Raw genomic sequence first — 22,589 nt, forward strand, 5'->3', positions numbered from 1 at the left:
TGGTGCACCTGGATCAAAGAAGATCCAGGTGCCACCAATATTACACATTAGAATACTAATTTTAATCGATCGATCATTCAAATAATTACTCATTTTGTGTCCATTCAAGAAGTCACCTTTTCAAGTAGCGAGGTAGCAGGATGTTAGTAAGTTCTGATTTATCAGATTCAATTCTAAAAGTAACACTCAAACATTCAAATTTGTAACCAAGTCTATACGAACCATTTATCTTTTCTGATTACTCATGCCAATACTCGAAAACCAGTATAATATATGGTGTCCATGTCGGTATATGACATTGATAAATAAGAACTTCATCGATGTCTTCCACATTGTTGTCCATTTTTAATTGATTATTTATTTGCAAATTGGTTCGAGTGACTTTAGGTTTGATATTTATGATGGTACTAAAATTACTTATTACCTATATTATTTTGTTTTATAGATCATCATAATTTTAAAATAATAACACAGGTATTCATGATTATATTTTATTTTGTAAAAAAAACATTATTTTCTATACACCACTTATTCAGGCATGATACATTTTTAAAAGCGCAGACATTAGCATGATATATACAATTTTGAATATCACATTTATTTGAATATTTTTCGCATAAAGTCTTTAAATTTGGGCAGTCAAAATGTTCTAAATTATAAACATTATCACTGTCTGTTATTTCTTTCACCCACTGCACTTTTTCATAACCTTTTGTATAAATGTGTTTATCTTTACAGTAATCAACAATCAAATTCTTATAATTAAAATATGATACATAGCCTTCATTCCATAATATTCCTTTGTATTTTTCCACCCAAGAGACTTGTGAACGTTCTTTCTTTGTTAAGGTATAGAACGGATGGGGAGGGCTGATCAGAAACACAAGAAAACTTTTTGAGAAATAATCGCCACTTCTTTTGGTATAAATTGATTATTTTCATTTTTAAATCCTTGAACATCCAAAATCACATTCATGATAATTTCCTTACTATATTACTCAAAGGTTTATACTCGACAAGCCGATCGTTTATAATTAAACAATAGGCTGTCGTTTTATCAGGTATGTCTTCTGAGGACTCGATTTCTATTCGAACGTCAACTGGGCCAGTTTTTAATGAATCGTTCTGCCTTGAGCAGTCTATTACAAATAAAGGAGTTTTTTTTAATGTGTTCAGATTAAGCAGAGGATCGACACCGACCCCATAATACGACTGACGAAAGTTAGCATACATTTCGTATAATATACTAAATTTGTCTTCGCTAAATTTTAAATTAAGAGGATCGTATGGAAAGTACTGTGAATTTAAAAATAATTTGACGTTAGTTATATTGCAGTGATCAAATATAGTAGAATTTTTTAGTTTGTTTAGTTTTCTATCAGTCTGTAATGCTAATATAACATATCTAGGCTTTTCTAACTGGGAAGCGGTTTTTACTGACCATGCATGTTTTGTTGTTTTAGGTAAAAGTGGATATTCATACAAATCCCAATTCCGGAATGCTAGTTGTATAGATCGATCTTTCTCTAAGCACTTTAGTAGTGGCAATCTATTACGGTCAGAAACTCTAACATGTGGTACCCGCCATTGGATTTTATGGATATCAATTTGAACTTGATCATTTTCTTCAAGTACAACACTATTTAAAACTGAATTACTTCTGTTTAGTACAAGTTCATGCCTACAGTTGACTAAAATCTTATTATAATCTTCCGCGAAGCCAAGCACTTTATTCAGAGGTATTATAATGGAGAAATGACCTTGCTTTAGAATACTCCCGCTTAGATCCCAACCCCACAATGCAGCGTTCTTACTTTCTCCTTCATTCATTGAAATAAGAGATTTCATCGTTGTAGTAATCCCGCAATTTTTATTCCGGTCAATTTCAATCCCATTTAGTTCGTAACTTATATCTTTGAACAAAAATAATATGGGGTTATTTGTAAAATTTACATCTTTTGTTATTTTTTCCCACCAGCATCTACTCGCCATACACTTGCATACCCTTCAATGTAAATGGAGCTTGCAGATGGTAATACATACACATCTTGTTGATTTATAGGTATCCTGATTTCGTCATTTTCCTTAAAGCTATGATTGTAGGGATTGTATGAATGGATGGTATAGCTTTCAATTGAATTATCTTGTTGTGGAATATCTGTGATATGCAACATCTTATTATAAGTATTTTATTTTATTTTAAACCCAAGAGAACGAAGAAATAACTTATTGCTCTTAGTAATTCTCTTGCTAGAATTTAATCGACTTGCTCCTTTGAAGACTGGGAGTTGAATATTCGATGGTATTCTTGTAATTCCGCTTTTATTGAAAACATACATAATGTATCACTTGATTTTGTAAGGTAAAATTATGTAAACGTATGCTTAACACCCGATTCTAGACACTGTTCGAGGTTGAATGTGATACGGTAGAAGATATCGTTTATTATAATATTGTTGTATTATGTTTTTGGTCTTATTAAACACATAAGTTTACTTATTTAATAATATTTCTGCCAGAATGAATTCAGAAATTTTAAACATAAATGCCCACAGTTAAATAAATGATTTTTTTGTATATTATCGTAATTATAGCGTATATTAGCTCCCATATATTTTATGAATTCCTTTGGAGGTTTTAAATTTCCGTAACTATCAAAATATTCAATATAATTTTTATTTTTTCCATAGGCTACCCAGTGAGTACCGTTATTTTCAGATGAATCTAAATTAATCACACCACATTCCATCGGTAATGGTTTTGGTGGTAATTCATCTCTCATGAATACACCACGAAAGTAAGGAATACTTTTCGAATGTTTTATTATATCGATATTACTCAATGCTCTATTGGGTAGCCTGCCATCTAGTTTTTTTATTTGTAACATAAATTCCTAGTCCACCCTTGTAGGGTTTAAGATGCACTCCTTTTCCAATACATTTACCCTCCATTTTCATATTATGTCTCTTTAATTTAGCTAGTTGTCGTTTTGCTGATTTATAATGGTTAATAGCTTTTCTTATTCCCGCAACACCTCCTGCTAAACTTCCTGTAGCCGATAATCCTGCTAAAATTGGAATCAATGGTAGAAATCCGCCAGTTTTAGGTACTGGTATCACTCTGGGTAATTGTATAGGCAAGTCCGATGCTAATTCTTGAGCAGCAGCATACGCTAATTCCATTAGCATGTTCTTACATTTTGGCTTTAGATTACTGATATGTCTTTTAGTGTGTGAAACAAGATTATTAAAAGTTTTCTTTAAGCCAGCTCCAAATTTCTGATTGCTAAGTTTCTTCTTATTTTCGTTTTCAGAATTATTTCTCGTGCGTTTCATTTTTTATGAAATAGATTTAAATGTTGGATATGTCTGTACTGGTCTCTATAGTGTAGAGTTTGAAATACAAATGAGTGTACAAAACAGTGAAAGTAAATTTAAACCCGATTACAAACGATTTGTCTTATCAATCCAACTATTTTCACTCGGTGGAAGGCCGAGCCACTTAACATATACTTTATTTCCTTTACGTTTTAACACTCTTTCAACAAGATAAACTTGAGGATGCAAAGTTTTCTGAATTTCTTGCGCATAGAATGCTCCTAAAATAGGCCTACGCTTGGCGTCTTCTAGATAATATGTAGTGGGGTTAGTATTTCGAACATTAGTTATCTTAAATATTTCTGTTGACCAATTAGGGGTAAATCGTTTCTCGAAACATCCTTTATACTTGCTAACTCTTACAAAATCTCCAATACGAAACCTTTTGCAAACCGGGTTTTTCTTTGTTAGTAAATTCTTAATGTATCTTTGTAATACAACTCCTTTATTACTACGATTGATCGTGATCGGCGCTCTTCCCACCGTCCTATGAAAAGTATGATTATATTCTGAAACTTTCTGGTCAAGAGTTCCATCGACCCATTTATAATTACCCTTCAGACTAAACTCCTTATACAGCTTAGCTTTAAGAGTTCTTATAAGTCTTTCAACTATTGATGCCTTTTTGGTGGAAAATGTAGAGTAATGATTAATATTATATTTTTGAACAACTTTTCTGAAATTACTATTATAAAATTCATTACCCCTGTCTGTTTGTAAATTGATTGGTTTACGTCCTCTTGATAATAATGTTTCAAACATTTTGGATACGGTTTCTTTAGTCTTACGTTTGAGTGGAAATGCCCAAGCGTATTTTGAGAAACAGTCAATAATCACTAATATGTACTTATAACCAGCATTCAGTTTTGAAAAAGTCTGCATATCTATTAAATCTGCTTGCCAGAGGTCATCAATATCTCTTAAAATGACGCTTCTTCGAGGAAAATTCACCCTTGCATTTTTATGAATTTCATTTACGACGTCCGCTTTGCTCATAATGTTTATTAATATTATATTCAAATTCTTTGTTAGAAATATTCTTTTCAACTTTTGTTACTCGATTCATTAAAACCGAAATGTTTTTATCTATATTCATCACCTTTTTCATACAGGCATCGATTTTGTTTATTATTTCTGTATTTATTGTATTAGATAATATATTTTCCTCCTTTATACTTAATACTTTATTAAATTCTGCTTTACAATTATAAATATCATTGTTATTTGTCATGTCTAAGACACGTTTATTTATTCACTGAGCATTAACATAATATTTCAATTTATTTTATTGCTTTACAATACCGGCTTCCTTTAATTCTTCAATAATTGATATAATTTCATTATCATGGTTGGTGTTTCCAGCGTCTTTGGATGCAATCAAAAGTTTAAGCCTTTCAATTAATTCATTTGGATCATCCCAATAAATATAATCTGTGTTACTTTTATAATGTTTTAATGCAGGTAAGTTACCACCTGTTTTAATGTTAGTGTCAAGTAATTGTGAAAAGAGAGGTTTGATAATACTGCAATATTTTATACCTTTGTCTCCTTTTAATTTTCCGTTTGGATCAAAATCTCGTTTATGTGCGTTTGTACGGGTTAACATTTCTTTGTATTCAGTTTTATCTTTTTCAGTAACAAGACTGAGATTGGGTTTGTTTCGCATCAATAGTTCTTTCAACCCTGCGGTTAATTCAAATTTTTTGTTGTCTATAGTAATAACATATTGTTTTTCAGTATCGGAAGTCTTATTTACCAAAGACAAGTATACATCAGAATTACCCATCATCAACTTTTTATTCGTGCTACGAATCCCGAATGGTATATTGATGTCCTCATATAAATCAATCATGTCTTCTTTTTTTAGAGATAGAAGTGTATCATTATTTTGTTCTTGAGAAGTTTTATTACTAACATTAGAGTATTCATAATATTCTGAATGCTGATCAGGAGCAATTATCTCTTTGAAATTTTTGTATCCTATAGAATCATTTAAATTCTGAGATTTGTCACTCGTATCTGTACTTGTAGTCATGTTAATAGCTGGTTTAACAAAAGAACTTTGCATAACGAGGTTTTCTAATGGTTCAGTAATAGGTTTAAAAACTTTTTTTAAATTAATATTATTTTCATGTTCTTCATTATTTATCTTCTTTATTTTGTTTTTTATGTTATCTACTGCTTTGATAAGTTGATCTTTTAAATGTGTATCCATTTCAGCAGTCTTGACACCAACCTTTTAATACGAGCACTCAGTTTCAAGTGAGCCTTCGTCAACATTTAAAACATTAAATAATGGGAAATTTAAAAGTAAATAAATGTATCAAACCCCTGTCTATATCGTCCTTTATCTAGTGTACAATCTTTATTAATTAATAAAAAGCTAAAACAATCATCCCATATAATTGAACAAAGTTCTTTAAATTTTATCCAATCCATATCGGTGTTTACATGTTCATTGTATATATGTTTTAAGTTAGTATCATCTTGTTTAAAAACAATTAAGAGATTCACATTGTCTCTTAACAGTTGCTTCGGAATTTTGGAGTAAGTTTGCGATAAATAAAAACAATCAATTTGTCGATGTCTTCCCATAGCAAAGTAATTCCTAATGTTCACTTGATTTTCACATACAACATCATCGAAAATCATGATTGAATTGGTCATAGCATCATTTGGATGGATAACGTCTTTATTGTCATTAAATATTAAAAAGTTAGCATCTGGAATTTTCTCCATAATTAGTTGGAGGTAGCGATATTTTGGCTGAAAAGCGGTCTTTGAATACAAATAGATATTTTTAAACTTTAGACCATTTTCATGTAATAATAAATTTAATATTACATTAGTTTTACCACAGTTTGAAGGTCCACATATTATACAGCGGATTGTATTAGGTAATAATGTACTATGTCTTGTATTTTTATGCACGTCATTTTCAACGATTATATTATTTACTTCCAGAGTTTGGGTATGCTTAATGAATTTCATTGTTATTATGAAAAAAATATGATATCTCAACGCTTTTTATAGGATATGTCTTAACATAAATAAAACAATTGATTAACAGAGTAAATAAATTTATTAAATTTCTGGAGATTATTACAGATAGGTACAAAAAAAAAACAAACAAAAACAAATTTTAGTATCACATTATTATATAATTTAAAATATAGTCTTACAGTGCCCCCATGGTAATGTTTGTATATTGTCAGGCAATATCTGCCTTTTATCATCGTTGCAGTTTAAAACTACTTTATCAACTTGCTGTGAATATAAAACATGTTTGATTGATCGAATCATATTCATATTATGGGTATACACTTTTTTTGTTTGCAAAACTTTGTCAAAATGTTTAATTCTTAATTTATTCGTTATAGGTTTTGTGACACCTTTTGCTTTCGTTATTGTCTTCTTTACATTTTTTAAACAGTACAGTTTTGCTCTTAATCCAATAAATTCAGTAATTACCGTACCACCAAATTCATCTTTAAATAAACCAGGTACTTTAGCATTTAGTTTAGGTATACCATAAGGGTTATTGTGGTCATAATTACTAGTATCATATTTTGATATGTTTTTATTTAGATCATTGTAAAAGTCATCAGTAATAATGTTATAAAGAAGGCTATCAGTATCAGTATAACAGAGTTTCACGTTTTCTTTGTACGTTTTTTTAATGAAATTATAATGAAATTGATATAAATGTGTTTTTGCCAATTCTAAAACTGTAAATCCAATATAAATCGGGCGGTCTAAACAAATTTTTTCAGGACTTAATTGAACAGCCACAAAGTTTTCATTAAATATGGATACATTCTTTACATTAGGTTTTAATAATATTTTTTCTGCACCTAAGTGTTTGTTTGTTTTATTGTCATTGTCTTTCCATTTTATTGCTAATTGAACATGTAAATGTTTTCGCTTATTTTCAATTGTTTTTCCAAATATAGCATTATTTAATAGTTTAAAAAAGTCTTTTTCAAATGAAGTAGAAGCTTCTTGTCGTAATCGAGTATTTAGATCAATATATTTTTGTAAGAAGTTAGACTGTCTAAAACGTAGAATGCGATGTATTTTCTGTAACACTAACCCGTTCTTTAAACATTCCTTCAAATGTACAAAATGAATGATATAGTTGTATTTGTCATATAAATTTGCAATTAACTTTTCTGACTTCCCACCTGGGGGAACAAACCTTTCAGGTGCAAAAGGCAAATCGGCATGCAGATCGTGTAAATGATCAGGATAACTCATGTCAACTTCTAAAATGTATCCATGTTCACCGTTTTCTGGTATAGTCAGTATGTCAAAATTTCTAACCCGATCTAAAGTTAAAAACTCAAAGTCTGATACAGGTAATTTTTGTCTCATAGCATAACCATAGAGATTGTTACAATCCAGATACATCAAATATGAGGTGGGTCTAGAAGTATCAAAATCAGGGGTGTATTTATTGTTTGCTTTTGAATTCCGAAGAGAACACTGGGCTAATCCACCACGTATCCCTCTTTCTATCATCTGATATACTTCTAAGTCGTGTATTAACTGTAATTTTACGTCTGTAAACAAAAGCATAGCATCCCAACTTAAATTAGGTGCAGATACATAATAGGCTGGGTCTAGATTATAATGCTTCAAACTTGTATTTCTAAAATGTTCAAACACATCGCTTAACAACAAGACGTCACATTTTAAGTATAAATCAGTATATTCCCCTAAAGTCATTATATTAAAAGCTGACCACACAGTTTCGGCATGATTATAATCAATATCTGAGATGTGTTTAGATTTTAGAGTATTATAAAACATTTCTTTTGTCGGTAGTTTATTGTCTTCATATTTCAACCAGGAATCAATGTAATCATAGGGATAAACACCTTTACGTGTTAATAACTGAAAGTGGTGGGTATCAGTAAATTCTTTAGACAAGTTAACAAAATCCTCTTTATTCAAACTTTTGGTTAACTCAAATAAACTGGAACTAAGAAATTGAAAAGAATCGATAAACTTTATTTCAATTGGTTTGGCGCTCGATTTGTTAGTAGAATATATAGTTTTTGTTATGCTTGAATATTTTTCCTTGGACTGTGGCATTATTTTGATAGACCCGGGGTACTTTGCAAGTTCTTCTATAAATAAATGACTATCATACCCCGTCAAATTATGTAAGACAACTGGTATAAAGGAACAGATTCTGTATTTCAAATTGCAAAGTGAATGAGCTGCACCTCTGTACTCTGATGTAATGTGATCGTGATCACGGACTTTGTCACCAAATAAAAACTGCTTACAAATATGACAGTGTGTAGCATTCTCATAATTACACTTTTCTTTATATGTTAATGGATTCATAGGATTATTTTTAATTAGTATGTTGTGAATTTCATGAATATCGTTTATTAACCATTCAACAAAAACTTTTACACAATCTTCACCTCTGTAAGAAACATATTTATTCAAACTTGCATCATGCGAGCAGCATATGTAATAACCGAAACATGTCGGGACATGCTTTTTTAGGTTTTGCGTATTTTTACTACTGTCTGAATTACAATTAATTAACATACTTTCAAAATCAGCGTATATAATAAAATTGATTTTTTGTTTACGTTCGAAGTTCTTAAATTGAATGACAGTATTTTCATTAGGTAAAACTGTTACAATTTCGGAACAATGGTGTGTTTTAAATTTATTATCGCTTTTAAAAAATTGCAAACATGAGTCACAGAAATGCATGTGGCCTCTATGTAAAGTTACTTGTCTTCTAACTAATCGTACCAGGTCTTTAATTAAACAGTAATGTCCTTTACCAACGACTTCAATATATAATAGATTAAAATGATTATTTTTCTTTGATTTGGATCTATATAGAGGACCTGTTACTGCATACTTATTATCCAATCCATATATACAAATGCTTATATCAGGGTTATTTTTTTCAAATAACTGTATATCGCTGACTGATAATGGGAATGACATTCCATCGATATTTAAAACATCTGAATAGTGCGGGTATGATTTAGTTCGACACACATTATTCTTTGCAGGATATAGACCAGCCAGTATACTCCATAAAAAGCAACAATTATCGTTGTTTTGAATATTAATGCAGCTTTTAGTATTTTTGACACTTGGGGGTAAAGGTATGTAAGTACCTCCTCGCATCGGACAATACTTGTTTACGTTAACTTCTAAATGACTTATTGCGACAAAAGACCAGCCTGATTCACGGTGCTCAAATTCTATAACTTTATTTTTTAAATGTTCAATCGTATTTTCAAACAGTTCATTGATATTTGTGTTTTCATAAATAACATCATATTTTGTATTGAATGACTTTAACTGTTGTTTGCCTGAATGAGGTAATGTAAAGTAAACGAAAAGCTCATAGTTTATTTTGATACTTTTATGTTCCCGTAATGACATTTCTACAACTTTCATAATGTTACTTTTGATATCACACAAAAACGTCTCAGGAGTTACGTATTCATTTTGTGTTGCATTCAGACGATAGGTGACTATTCTGTTTTTAAAGGCTGTTGCTATAATTTCAATATTATTCAAATCAGTTTTCAATATGCAATTCGATTTATGTAAATTAGTTCTCAAATGGGCATTGTATTCATTCTTAGGCAATTTAATTTGACATTTGTCACATTTCATTAAAATAGTTCTGGATAACGGACGGTTACGTGATCCCACTGTAAACAAAATAACACACTTTATAGATATCATTTTATTCCAAATTAGTACTACAATAGATATACATTTATAATTAATTAAAGTATGTATTATATAATACTTATATTCCATTTCATAACATAGGTAATGTAATTCAAAATGAATATGGGTAAAAAACATTATTAATAGATGTCAACAAATAAATGAGGGCTCACATCTGTGCTATTACTTTTACGTTGTGTTCAGGATAGTTGGATCCACGCATAGTTCAATCTATGCAATTGGTCCCATATTTTACAAAAAGGAATAATTCTATGTACGAAAAAGAAATAAATTCACTCTAACACGTTTGAACATTTAGTTAAAATTATTCACAGAACGTAAAAGGAATACCACAAATATCAGCTCGTTATTTATTAGTCATTTATTTATAATCCTCGTATTTTATTACAGATGCACTAATAAGTGTGGTAATAAGAGATATATACGATGGCTTAAATTGATCAATAATAATTGCTAACAAATGACGGCGCACATGTTCGGTATTCCTTTCGCGTTGCGTGAATAAAATTAGCCAAGTGTCTCCAAGCTTCAGTATTATCATCGGTTCGGTTTTTAATATTTACTACAGCATGACGCCATCGATTTACTGGTGTCACCTTTTCAATATCATCGCATTTATACACTTTGACCTCAACAAAGTGGGTGCCCTTTTTATCAGGATTTGTCTGACGAGCAAAACCGTTCGCAAGTCGTCGTGAAATGTACGATAATAATTTACCCTCCCCTGCAGGTTGGTTCGCTTCTAATCCCTCGTCATCGCTATCGGCACCGAATAGTTCCGCTGCAGTGCCGTGCCGCGGCTTCACAGGAGCTATTCTGACCCTCTTGCTCGAGCTTGCTGACGATGTCGATGGCTTGGATTTTTTCTTTTTTCGACCGCGTCAGCCTTCGGTGGTAGCGGTGGCGGTGCTGGCAAATCTTCCTCAGTGGAGGATGAGAGATACGAATCGGTATGGGACGAACGTTTTGACCTGGAAATAAAAATAAGTTACTATTAAAATATTATTAATTTATAATCTGCGTTAGAATACTACGTAAAGGCTATTTTATGGTTTTGAGAACACACAACTATCTAATATTTATGTATACACCTACCTCTTGCTCGAGCTCGTCGATGTCGGCGGCTTGGATTTTTCTTTTTGTCGATCACGTCAACCTTCGGCGGTGGCGGCGGCGGTGCCGACGAATCTTCCTCCGTGGAGGATGAGAGATATAAATCTTCAGCGTGGGACGAGGGTTTTGACCTGGAAATAAAATAAATAATGTGCTATTAAAATAATTCATTTATAATTATAATTCTCCATTACTCTAACGTTGTTTTATTTGAATAATGATTAATTATTTTTACGAGTTTGTTACTTTGCGAATATAAATAAATAAATAATATAGGATATTCTTACTAAGTCCTACAGTAAGTTTGCGTTGCGAGTACTCGCATAATAACACATAGAAAACAACCATGACTCGGGAACAAATATATGTGTTCATCACACAAACCCTTACTGAGATTCGACCCAGAAGCCCCTGGCTTAGTAGCTAGTCACTAACCAGTAGGTCAGATAAGTCGTCAAAATTATATAAGCAACATTACAATATACATTTATTCACACTTACATTGTATGATGATGATGTCCTTGTAGCTTCAGTAGAGAGAACAGTGGGTTTTCCTTGCTTCCTGTGTAGCGGAATGAATCAAGAGGATCGATCTGAGGAGCTTAAGTAGTGAAAATTCACGTGGAGCTAACGCAATACCTATATGAAATTTGTCAACGTGATTGAAAAACGCAACTCAGCACTTAGTCGGTGGAAACAATCATCGATTGCAAATCCCACAACGCAGCAAAATCAGATCACCGTGTATAATATAAAACAAATACGTGAAGGTACTTACCATATATTTTTTTTATTCATTAAATTCATTTTATGGTTTTAATCTTAGAAAAACAGACAATGTCGCGATCGGAGCTAGTATATTTTATTTGCTTTAGTGCATTATTGCTAACATCGTAAATCCAATCGTATCTCAATACAATGTGATGTCATTTTTTTTAAACGTTTGATTTTGAACTCTAATAACACAATAATTTCAGATATAAACCCCCGAAAATAAGTGAAAATATTATTTACTCTTATATATTCAACGCGATTAGTTCTACGGAAAATATGTCGGTAAGTATTTTTTTTAGAGTGAGTGTTTGTATTATTATTATAAAATAATTTCAAATTATAATGGTTACATTACTCATACGTAATTGATATAAAATAATAATTAAGTAAATACAATTTTTAATGTATGTGTCTGCTTAGCGCTAAGTCCACCTGTAGTCACCTACTTCGTTAATTTCATCGGATTTCTCTGTAACTTATGTTTTTTTTTTGTGTGCAATAAAATATTTTATTATTAATGTAACTTATTTCAAGTTTTCATTTAATTAAAAGTTAATACTCGTAGTTAACATTAAACTAATAACTTAATTATTAATTACAGGATACATCAGAACACCTATTCAACTTCGTTCCTTTGGCATCATCCCAAACTCAAAGTCAGAGTGAACGGGAGTCAGGGGTGAGACGTCTGTCCTTGGGGGTCAAGAGGAAGGCAACACCCGTTTACTCGTTTATCAAAAAACCACATCGGAATGGAGGTACAAAAGTCATCAAAATAGAAATTTACGACAGTAACAAATTGAATGAGAACTTTGAACATATATGTAAATGTAATGCCGAGCTGTGTGCCCAATATGTAGTGAAAAATACGTTATTAGACCAAGTTTACGAATTAACGCGTAGAGTAATTGACAAGATAGACGAAGGTTTGTCCTCAGATACGCCACATGGGTACACCATCGAATAAGGGTACAATTTAATGTGATTGTGTAATATGAACATAGTTCTTAAGTTAATAAACATTATAAAAGTACACGTAATTTCATTTAACTATATCCAACTTTTACCTCAATGTTAATTACCTAGAGTAGGTACATAAAACTATAAAATAATATCTTATTAAGAGAACAGTACCTAACTCATCAGTACGAAATCAAAATCATTACTCATATCGGGTAGACATTTCTATTTAGAGATTTCAGATTACATACCTCAATGTATACAAAAACTCGATTATAGTTATACGTGTTAATTACCTACTAATATTCTAAATATCCCCCTCTTAAATACATGACTTCCTTAATTGATGTAAAATTAGCACATATTTGAATAGGTAGGTAAAACGAGTCAACTAGATGTACCTAGTACAAGCATTCTCCTATCTCGCTAGTTCCATTGAATACATGACTTCTTGAATGGAGACGAAATTAATATTTGAATGATGATTTCTTGGATTGCTTTGAAAAGTATTCGAACGTGTAATATTTATTGCAGTTACATTTACCTACAATCTACAAGTATTCTGCTACCTCACTTCTTGAATATGAGACTTCTTAAGTGAACGAAAAATTTTTTAATGATCGATCGATTCGAATTAGTACCTATTATAATGTGTAATATTGGTGGTAGCTAGATGTACCTACTAGCATTATAATACCTCACTACTTGAATACGTGACATCTTGAATGGATGCAAAATGAGTATTTGAATGATCGATCGATTCAAATTAGTATTCTAATGTGTAATATTGGTGGCACCTGGATCTTCTTTGATCCAGGTGCACCAATATTACACTACTACTTGGCTCTAAGCAATATACTATATATTTGTGAAGGTATAGTTTGTTTTAGATCCGTTTCATGTATGTTTTGACTATTTGTAGTTTTATATGTTACGGATACTTTACGAAATTTACTGATACCTTTGCTATGCCTATTTTTGTGTTGTAGGTAATGTTTTGTTTTTAGACAGCGGATGTGTCTAATGTATTTGCTTAGATTACTATGTGTTTAATGTATGTGATGTACATGAGTTTATATTGGTTCAAGGAACCTACGTAAGTTTATTAACTATGAAGTTCGTATGTGCACCATTATAAACTCTACTGGTTGAATAGAATCGTCTTCTAGACAATGTCACATTATGTAAACATGTCAGTTTGGTTCAGTTCATAAATACTATCTAGTATTTTATTTACGAATATTTCCAACAAGTATTTATGAGATTAACGTTATTTTCTTACTGATCGAAAAATAAAGTTTCAATTTATTTGCAAAATTCATGGTTACCCTAAAATTTAGGATACTTTCGTCAAATTCGTTTACTTTGAAAAGTCGTCTCAACTGTGACATTATTTTTTAGGGTTACCGATACCTATATCACCCTGTTACCATGACCTACGGTGCCGAAACATGGACGCTCACTAAAAAGGCTGTGCATAAGATCCGAGTTGCACAGAGAGCCATGGAGCGCGCCATGCTCGGTATCAAGATTCAAGATCGGGTGAGGAATGCCGAGATCCGTCGTCGCACCAAGGTGCTAGACGTGGGTTTCGTCATGCAGTTGGGCGGGACATGTTGCTAGGCAGAATGATGGCAGATGGACTAAAATGTTAACAGAATGGTGGCCGCTCACAGATGTAAGAAGCGCTTGGCATCCGTTACTCGTTGGGTGGACGACATCCGGAAAATTGCGGGCACAACTGGATGAGACTAGCTCAGGACCGGGACAAGTGGCGTGCTAGAAGAGTGGCCTATGCTCAGCAGTGGGCGATAAAGGGCTGATATGATGATGATGATGATGATGATATCACCCTGTTTAAAAACGAACACTTAGTCTATGAAGCAAAGTGAGCAACTAAAATGAGGATAGGTATTATAATAATCTGATTTCTAATGCACTAAAATGTTACGACACCGACATGCTGCTTAGTGAAGTTTATGCTGAGTTCGCGCCTAAATGAATACCTATTTCATTCACACGTTTTTCCATTGAGATTGGTTAAAAATACAATAGATTTAGAATATTTAGATAGTAGATACCTACTAGATAGTTAATTAGATGCTAAATATTATCATGAAAGGAAATTTATACAATTATTAACTTGCTAAAATAATTAGGATTTTGAAATATTTTATTGATGTATTTTAAACATGAAATATTACGTACACTACTGGCATATAATATATAATAATAAAATACGTTATTGCACTACTAAAACTTATACAGCTAACAAACAAAGAACTTAAGTAGGTAACAACAGGCGGTCTTATCGGTAAAGAACGATATATACCAGACATATAGTTACATAATCGTTATAAAATACCCACCTTTTACCTATACTCATTAAGAATCCTTTCAATCCTCAATCTTTTCGTCAACAACAGTTCGAAACGTAGTCGATAGATCAATGTTAAAGCCTAATTTTATATAGAGCCATAATAATAAATCTTGCGATTCCAACGTAAATAGTCGTAGGCGTTAATGGACTTATTATTTCGGAAAGGGATAAAGTTAATAATGTGGTTGAAACGGTCGGGCAATCAGAAGCTAAGAGGGTGAAATTACGTGCAGATGTCGTATTGCATTTGTGGGATAATTTTGGATAGGTATATTGGGTCTTGGGACTATATCCCAAGATGATTTTATTGCTACGGGAAGATTACGAAAATATACTTGAACACATACTTAATCGTAGTTGTAAATTCATAAAACGCTTTTATTTTAAAGGGTTTCACAGCGAAATACACAGAACATCGTAATAACAAATAGTTTCACCATGGCCTTTTTTTTTTAATAATATTAATCCTTCAACTTAATCCCGTTAGGAATGTGAATCTGGTTATTTTAATTTTATTTTATTGTAATACGTACAAAACAGTATAAAAATAATTTACAACAATATCGTTAAACCAATAAGGTTAATCTCGATACCTATTTATTCCATTCCGCACTTGATTTTACACAACAATAATAAATATAAAGAACAAAGTGCGCGCCTTTAACGCCTGGGTAATGCCTTTACTCACATACTCCTTTGGCATACTAAGGTGGACACAGACCGAGCTGGACGCCCTGGATCGGAGGGTCTGGTCACTGCTTACCACACACCGTATGTTACACCCGCGCTCGTCTGTTATGAGATTGTACATCCCACGGAAGTGCGGAGGTCGAGGCTTCCTAAATGCCAAAAATCTCCACAACCGTGAGGTGTACAATCTCAGGAATTACTTCCTTAACAACGAGTGTGAGATGCATCGTGATGTGGTGGCAGTGGACGGAAACCTCACGCCGCTCTCCTTGGCGAAAGAGAACTGGCGCAAACCTGTGGTACTAAGTACTGCGGACCGCAGGGCGGTATGGGAGATCAAGCAGCTACACGGGCGGTTCTACAAGGCCCTCACGGGACCCGATGTAGATCTGCTCGCATCGGTGAACTGGTTACGATTCGGGGACCTCTTCGGGGAAACCGAGGGTTTTGCCTGTGCAATTGCGGACGAAGTTATGATGACGAACAACTACCGGAAATATATCCTGAAGGACGGTACGGTCGACATTTGTCGGGCATGCCGCCGTCCCGGAGAATCACTCAGGCATATCATTTCCGGTTGTTCTCATCTTGCTAACGGTGAGTACTTGCACAGACATAATCTCGTAGCCCGGATCATTCACCAACAGCTTGCTCTTCAATACGGCCTTGTGGACCGTGAAGTACCGTACTACAAGTACTTACCTGCGCCAGTTCTTGAAAATGGTCGTGCCACGCTCTATTGGGATCGATCTATTATCACTGACAGGACTATTGTAGCCAATAAGCCTGACATTGTGATAATAGATCGACCGCAACGCCGGGCCGTGCTCGTTGACATCACCATCCCCCATGATGAGAATCTCGTGAAAGCCGAGAAGGACAAGTCCAGTAAGTACCTAGACTTGGCTCACGAGATAACCGCCATGTGGGATGTTGATTCAACGATCATTGTCCCTATAGTCGTTTCAACGAACGGTCTCATAGCGAAGAGTCTCGACCAACATCTTAAGAGACTCTCGCTAGGTGGCTGGATCAAGGGCCAGATGCAGAAGGCGGTGATCTTGGACACAGCGCGGATAGTCCGACGGTTCCTCTCTCTGCAGCCCTAACCACCGGCAGCTTGGGCCCTGCCCCGCTGCTGGCGGCACCCTAGGTTAGGTTTTTTATAATGTGTTTATATATTTGTATGTTACTTTTATAATCATACACGTATTTTACTTTAATTGATAATCATATTATAAAACCTAGGCCTAATAGGAGTTCACGCGACGGCTTAAAATGAATAAAGAGGGGGCCTCCGATAAATATAATATTCATATAATTAATTATTTTAAAATATCCTAGCCACCATATATAAATTTTAAAAAATCACCACCATTGCACTGAGGCAAATAGCATTTAGGTACGTTCCACTTCTTGAATCCATCGTTGGGTCATAAATCCATACTAATATTATACCTATAAATGGGAAAGTGTGTGTGTCTGTTTGTTTGTCTGTCTTTCACGGCAAAACGGAGCGACGAATTGACGTGATTTTTTAAAATGGAAGTAGTTGAAGGGATGGAGAGTGACATAGGCTATTTTTGGTCTCTTTCTAACCCCCCACTTCCCTAAAATGGGTGGTAGAAGTGTGTATGGAGCATTCCGCAATTTTCGAATTTAACGCGCGTACTTACGCGGGCAAACGCTAGTACTTAAATAAATAAATGATAAATGATAATCCTATCCAATACAAATCACATGTATTACCTACCTACATCAAGCAACGGCCAGTACCTATGTATGTAATATGAAAATATTCCATTAGAACGTTTGCAATGATATACCAACAGATTAAGAAATGAATTATCTGCATTCGGGTAATTAAACCCCTTATCGATCATATCAATCAGTAATAAACATAATATTCGTTTTCAATAAATCCTCTCATTACTTATCTAGAAATGAACACCGGAAAAAGTATGTCGGGTATTGCTCCGTAAAGGGTTCCGCAGTGTAAAAAATCGGATATCGTGGGGCCTTTATTACAGTGATGTAAATCAGGCTACGTATAAAAAAAAAGTATACACTGAGAGAAATTTGCATTGTGAATTTAACAAGTTCGACTTGTTGCGGTTTATCCGTTTGAATCAGCCAAACGTATGTTTAAAACAATATGTGTCAGGTTGTTTTTTATAAAATCGACTTGTTGATTCAAATATATTGCCGATTCAAATGACAAGTAGCTTGTTGTTTGAACCAAAGAGCACGTAGGCGCTATTTTAACCAAAAAACTTGTTGAACGAACATGAAAACTGGTTGTATTTTCTCTCAGTGTACAGTCAACCAATTTGAATCCTAGGCCACTGTAGAACCTTTGCACAGTAAACGTCAATGTGACTTCTTATGGCAAATAGAACATGGTTTAAATGAGACAGGGTTCTAGAGTGGCCTAGGATTCAAATTGGTTGACCGTACAATAATATGTATTTTAAAAAAGTTGACAAATGAGAGTTTAGTACAAACTCACCATTTTCCGTGATTCATAATTTCTCTGTCTGCTAGCTACATGATAAAACTTGTACTAATATGTATTCGGTGATAAAAAAATGTTCCTCTAGACTACTCCAGAGGGAGAATAATTATTTTATGATTAAGAGAGATAATGAAATTGTTAGAAAGCGTTTTCGATGATATATCCAGAGTGCAAAATGAGTAGGTACCTAATATGTTTTTTTTTCTGAGGTGGAGGTAATCCTCGTTGGATACTGACGACCCGGTCTTCGACAGCATGCCCGACTCGGCTATGCTGGAGGTTTCCTCCTATCCGCCTACGGACTAAAGCCCTCCACCCTGTGTAGTAGTTTGTTACTAGAAACTCGGCGCTATCGGTATACGCTTTGTTTCTGAGTGTGTTTGTGTGATCCGGGAGAGTGATGTAACTGTGTATGTAATGATTTGTGGAGTGTAATGTGTGTGTTGAGTGTACCTACGTCCTTACAGTGTAAGGAGTGAACATGTGACGTGCGAAGAAAAAGTTAGAGAGGTATGGAAGAAGACAGGATAGGACAGGATTTCGCCGACAACTCAACTGTCTCCGCATTCGTGAGCGCAGAAGTCTTAGGTCCTTATGCACATTGTTCTCCATTTATACGACCCAGCGGCACCCGCTTACTTGCGGTCTAAATTCAAATTTGTTACTGCTCGGCCAGGTGGTGAACTTCGCACTACTCGTAAGCTTGTTCTAGCTGTCCCGCATCATCGTTCCAATGCCATACATGTCCAATTCTTTCACAGTGCAAGCCGTACGCCTCTGGAATGATCTGCCTCTTGATATACGGCAAGCCGAATCTAAGTTCACATTCAAGCGCAAGCTGCGAAAACATCTGTTTGAGAAGTCTCAAGATGTATATATTATTATACTATATTTGTGTAAATATGTAATTATTTGTATTTATTAATAATATATGTATTTATTATAGTTATCAGTATCTTAAATAGGTAAATATATTTATATAAGTCCCTATTTTTTCTACAACGTAGTCCAATAAAATCAAGTCTTTATTAGTGTTCTTTACATATCCCGCCCCTTTTTTGGTCTTCTCTGTTTGGCCTAAAGGTTGACTGGTAGAGAATGCCATGTAGCATTAAGTCCGCCTTTTGTAACTGTATATTTTTTCTGTGCAATAAAGTTAAAAAAAAAAATAGGAGAGAGATGATGTGGGTTTTATTTTAAGTGGTATATATAATAACATACCGAATTTGTCGCACCGTGTGTGCACTCTAAAAAATGAAGACCAACTAAGAGCAGTTTTCTCTTAGTTGACGTTAAGTTAATTACTACAATTACGATCTTATATAATTCAAATAAAGCTGATTACTAAAAACAACAAGGGAATGTATGATTGAACTAATTACTTAGGTGTTTTGTTATTCCTAACCATTGTACACCTTGAATCAATTATTAACTTGTTAGGCATAACTATGTAACATAGGTTGATTCAATCCTTACTTGAACTTACTAAGGTAATTTAGTTAGCATAATTATTTTTCATGGAATTATTGAACAAGATCTTAATCGATTCAGTTACGTTGCAAAAGTAAGAGCAATCAAAATTACCTTATTTGATTTGTCTAAGATCTTATCAGGCTCGTATGGAATCAAGATGCTTGACTACGACTATCAAAATATTGATAGGAACAACCAAATTTTTTTTAGAGTGTGCGGCCGTTTTGCAGGGCCCACTCAATGAGTTGGCAAGTCACCGCCTGTCTTTTACAATTGTGAGACTTATTGTCAGGTGCCCGATAGTTTCCTCCCATAGCCCTCTATCCAGTTCATCCAACTTATAAAACAGTAACCCATGACTTTAGCTCCCATCGTAGCACAAAAGTGCCGCATTGCAATAGTCTTTGCACCTGGCGTGGACCATCTACGGTTGTATCACATCATATTGTGCGCTCGGGGTGGTATCCGCCACGTGTATCCCTTGCCTTTAGATTAAAATGTCTTAAAAGGTCTCTGTGCTGTTGGCCTTGGCCCCACGCATGCCTCTCAAAGGTCCACGCATGTCCACGATCCAGAGATATGCAAAAGACACACCGAATAGCTGAATTTTGTCCGGGCATTATACATAACGACGACCGGTCTGGCGCAGTCGGTAGTGACCCTGCCTGCTACGCCGCGGTCCCGGGTTCGAATCCCGGTAAGGGTATTTATTTGTGTGATGAGCACAGATATTTGTTCCTGAGTCATGGATGTTTTCTATATATATAAGTATTTATATATTATATATATCGTTGTCTGAGTACCCGCAACACAAGCCTTTTTGAGCTTACCGTGGGCCTCAGTCAATCTGTGTAAGAATGTCCTATAAAATGTATTTAAAAAAATGTATTTTATTTAATGCCGATCCTCTGTTAGGCAAAGTGATAATAACATACCAAATAGCTCAATTTCGCCCGGGAATTATACATAATGCCCGTCCTCTGTTGGGCAGAGTAATAATAAAACATGTAGCAAAGCTAATATAATTGGCGCAGCTTCAGCAGACTTTCGTGCCGATCTGTTCAAGAGACTGTATGCAGTTTCATATCAAACAACAAAGGACACCGTCGCGAGCCGCCTGCAGTGCCGAAGGACCTCTCGATGTCAAGGATGGCTAAGAACTTATAATCAATGATTTAGAGTTAAACGACAAGTCCGACATAGGCCGCAGATCAGAGCTCGCTTCGAGCCTTAGTGAGACATAGATGATGTCGGGGGAGGGCGAAAGCCATAAGGCAGAGCTACTGGTAAGCGCTATCATAAAAGTGTACTTTCACGCATGGCAAAGATGGTGAAACGCCTAGTTTGTTTAGTAGGTATGACCAAGTGTGTGGATAAAATAGCACTTTAGGTGTCAAAAAGCAATTGTTAATAAACTTAGATGATGAACTAGCTCTGCAGAATGCGTACGTACATGCATGCTGTTCCTTTAAATACATAAAAATCACTTTATGTATGCCTTTCAGATTTGAGGAGTTCCATTTCTCCAGGATCCATCATCAGAACTGGGTTCTGATAAAAAATGAGACCAATCTGTATGCATATACATTCAATCAAAAAAAAAAAAATTCTAAATCGGTCCAGTAACGGCGGAGATATCGTGGAACAAACATAAAAAAAATACAGACGAATTGAGAACCACCTTCCTTGAGATTTAAGGGCGGCGGTTAAAATGTATGCTTATTCAAGAAAGCGCAATTTACATTTTATTATTTTTAGGAAACACCCAGTATACTTATTCAACTTATTATCAAATTGCCCAACAATCACGTAGCTGTATCATAATGCCCGGGCAATGTGATAAAAAATGGCGTTCAGAAAAACCTGTTAAACTTATTATCAAATTGCCCAACGATTACGTAGCAGTATCATAATGACCGGGCAATGTGATAAAAAATGGCGTTCATGCAAACTTGTTAAACTTATTATCAATTTGCCCAACGATCACGTAGCATTATCATAATGACCGGGCAATGTGATAAAAAATGGCGTCTAGACAATGATTAATCACTTTGCCCAATACAGCTAGGCATTATTCATAATGCCCGGGCATTATACATAATGCCCTTATTAATCACTTGGTCCATAACATATATAATATTATCTAAATATTTAGTTATCAGGTGCCGTTGAACTTTTTCAGGTTTTTAACTATGTATTCAATTAACTCATGAAAGCTGTCAGTTGTGGATTCTTTTTCGAGGATTTCTTCTAGATTGCTGGGGTCTATGTGAAAGTTTTGACATGTAATTTCGTGATTAGTTCTTTTAGTAGCAAACCTTGGGCATTCGTTTATTAGGTGATGTAGGGAAAGCCTGGGGCGGTCATCCCTAATCTTGTTCATGAGAAATAGTCATAGTTTGAACCACGCTAAGTGGCGCAGGCGCGTGCGTGTGGCGCAATTAAAAGATACCACCACCACATTTTCATCATCACCATCATATCAGCCCTTTATCGCCCACTGCTGAACAAAGGCATATCTTCTAGTACGCCACTTCTCCCGGTCCTGGGCTAGTCTCAT

General features: G+C 34.3%; 3 protein-coding genes across 4 annotated transcripts; 1 reads left to right on the forward strand and 2 right to left on the reverse strand.

Moving 5' to 3' along the window:
* LOC125225821 lies at positions 1 to 13,044 on the forward strand. 2 transcript variants are annotated; one of them, XM_048129689.1, is made up of 2 exons: positions 1 to 146; positions 12,613 to 13,044. In XM_048129689.1, exons 1-2 carry the CDS (start codon positions 141 to 143, stop codon positions 12,976 to 12,978), a joined length of 372 nt encoding a protein of 123 aa, XP_047985646.1. In that variant the 5' UTR covers positions 1 to 140; the 3' UTR covers positions 12,979 to 13,044. The 2 variants fall into 2 exon arrangements, with proteins under 2 accessions (XP_047985646.1, XP_047985639.1); XM_048129682.1 differs by lacking the exon at positions 1 to 146 and adding an exon at positions 12,170 to 12,293.
* On the reverse strand, positions 6,483 to 10,972 carry LOC125225812. The gene is made up of 2 exons (XM_048129671.1): positions 10,843 to 10,972; positions 6,483 to 10,081 (listed from the first exon to the last, which is right to left on the reverse strand). Exon 2 carries the CDS (start codon positions 10,041 to 10,043, stop codon positions 6,543 to 6,545), a length of 3,501 nt encoding a protein of 1,166 aa, XP_047985628.1. The 5' UTR covers positions 10,044 to 10,081; positions 10,843 to 10,972; the 3' UTR covers positions 6,483 to 6,542.
* Positions 10,884 to 11,872, reverse strand: LOC125225837. Its single transcript, XM_048129700.1, has 3 exons — positions 11,739 to 11,872; positions 11,220 to 11,368; positions 10,884 to 11,095 (listed from the first exon to the last, which is right to left on the reverse strand). Coding segments are annotated over exons 1-3 (363 nt in total). The 5' UTR covers positions 11,741 to 11,872.
* Positions 13,045 to 22,589: the final 9,545 nt, after the last annotated feature.

Source organism: Leguminivora glycinivorella, chromosome 1 (genome assembly GCF_023078275.1).
Source record: "Leguminivora glycinivorella isolate SPB_JAAS2020 chromosome 1, LegGlyc_1.1, whole genome shotgun sequence".
In the NCBI taxonomy this organism is placed as follows: Eukaryota; Metazoa; Arthropoda; class Insecta; order Lepidoptera; family Tortricidae; genus Leguminivora; species Leguminivora glycinivorella.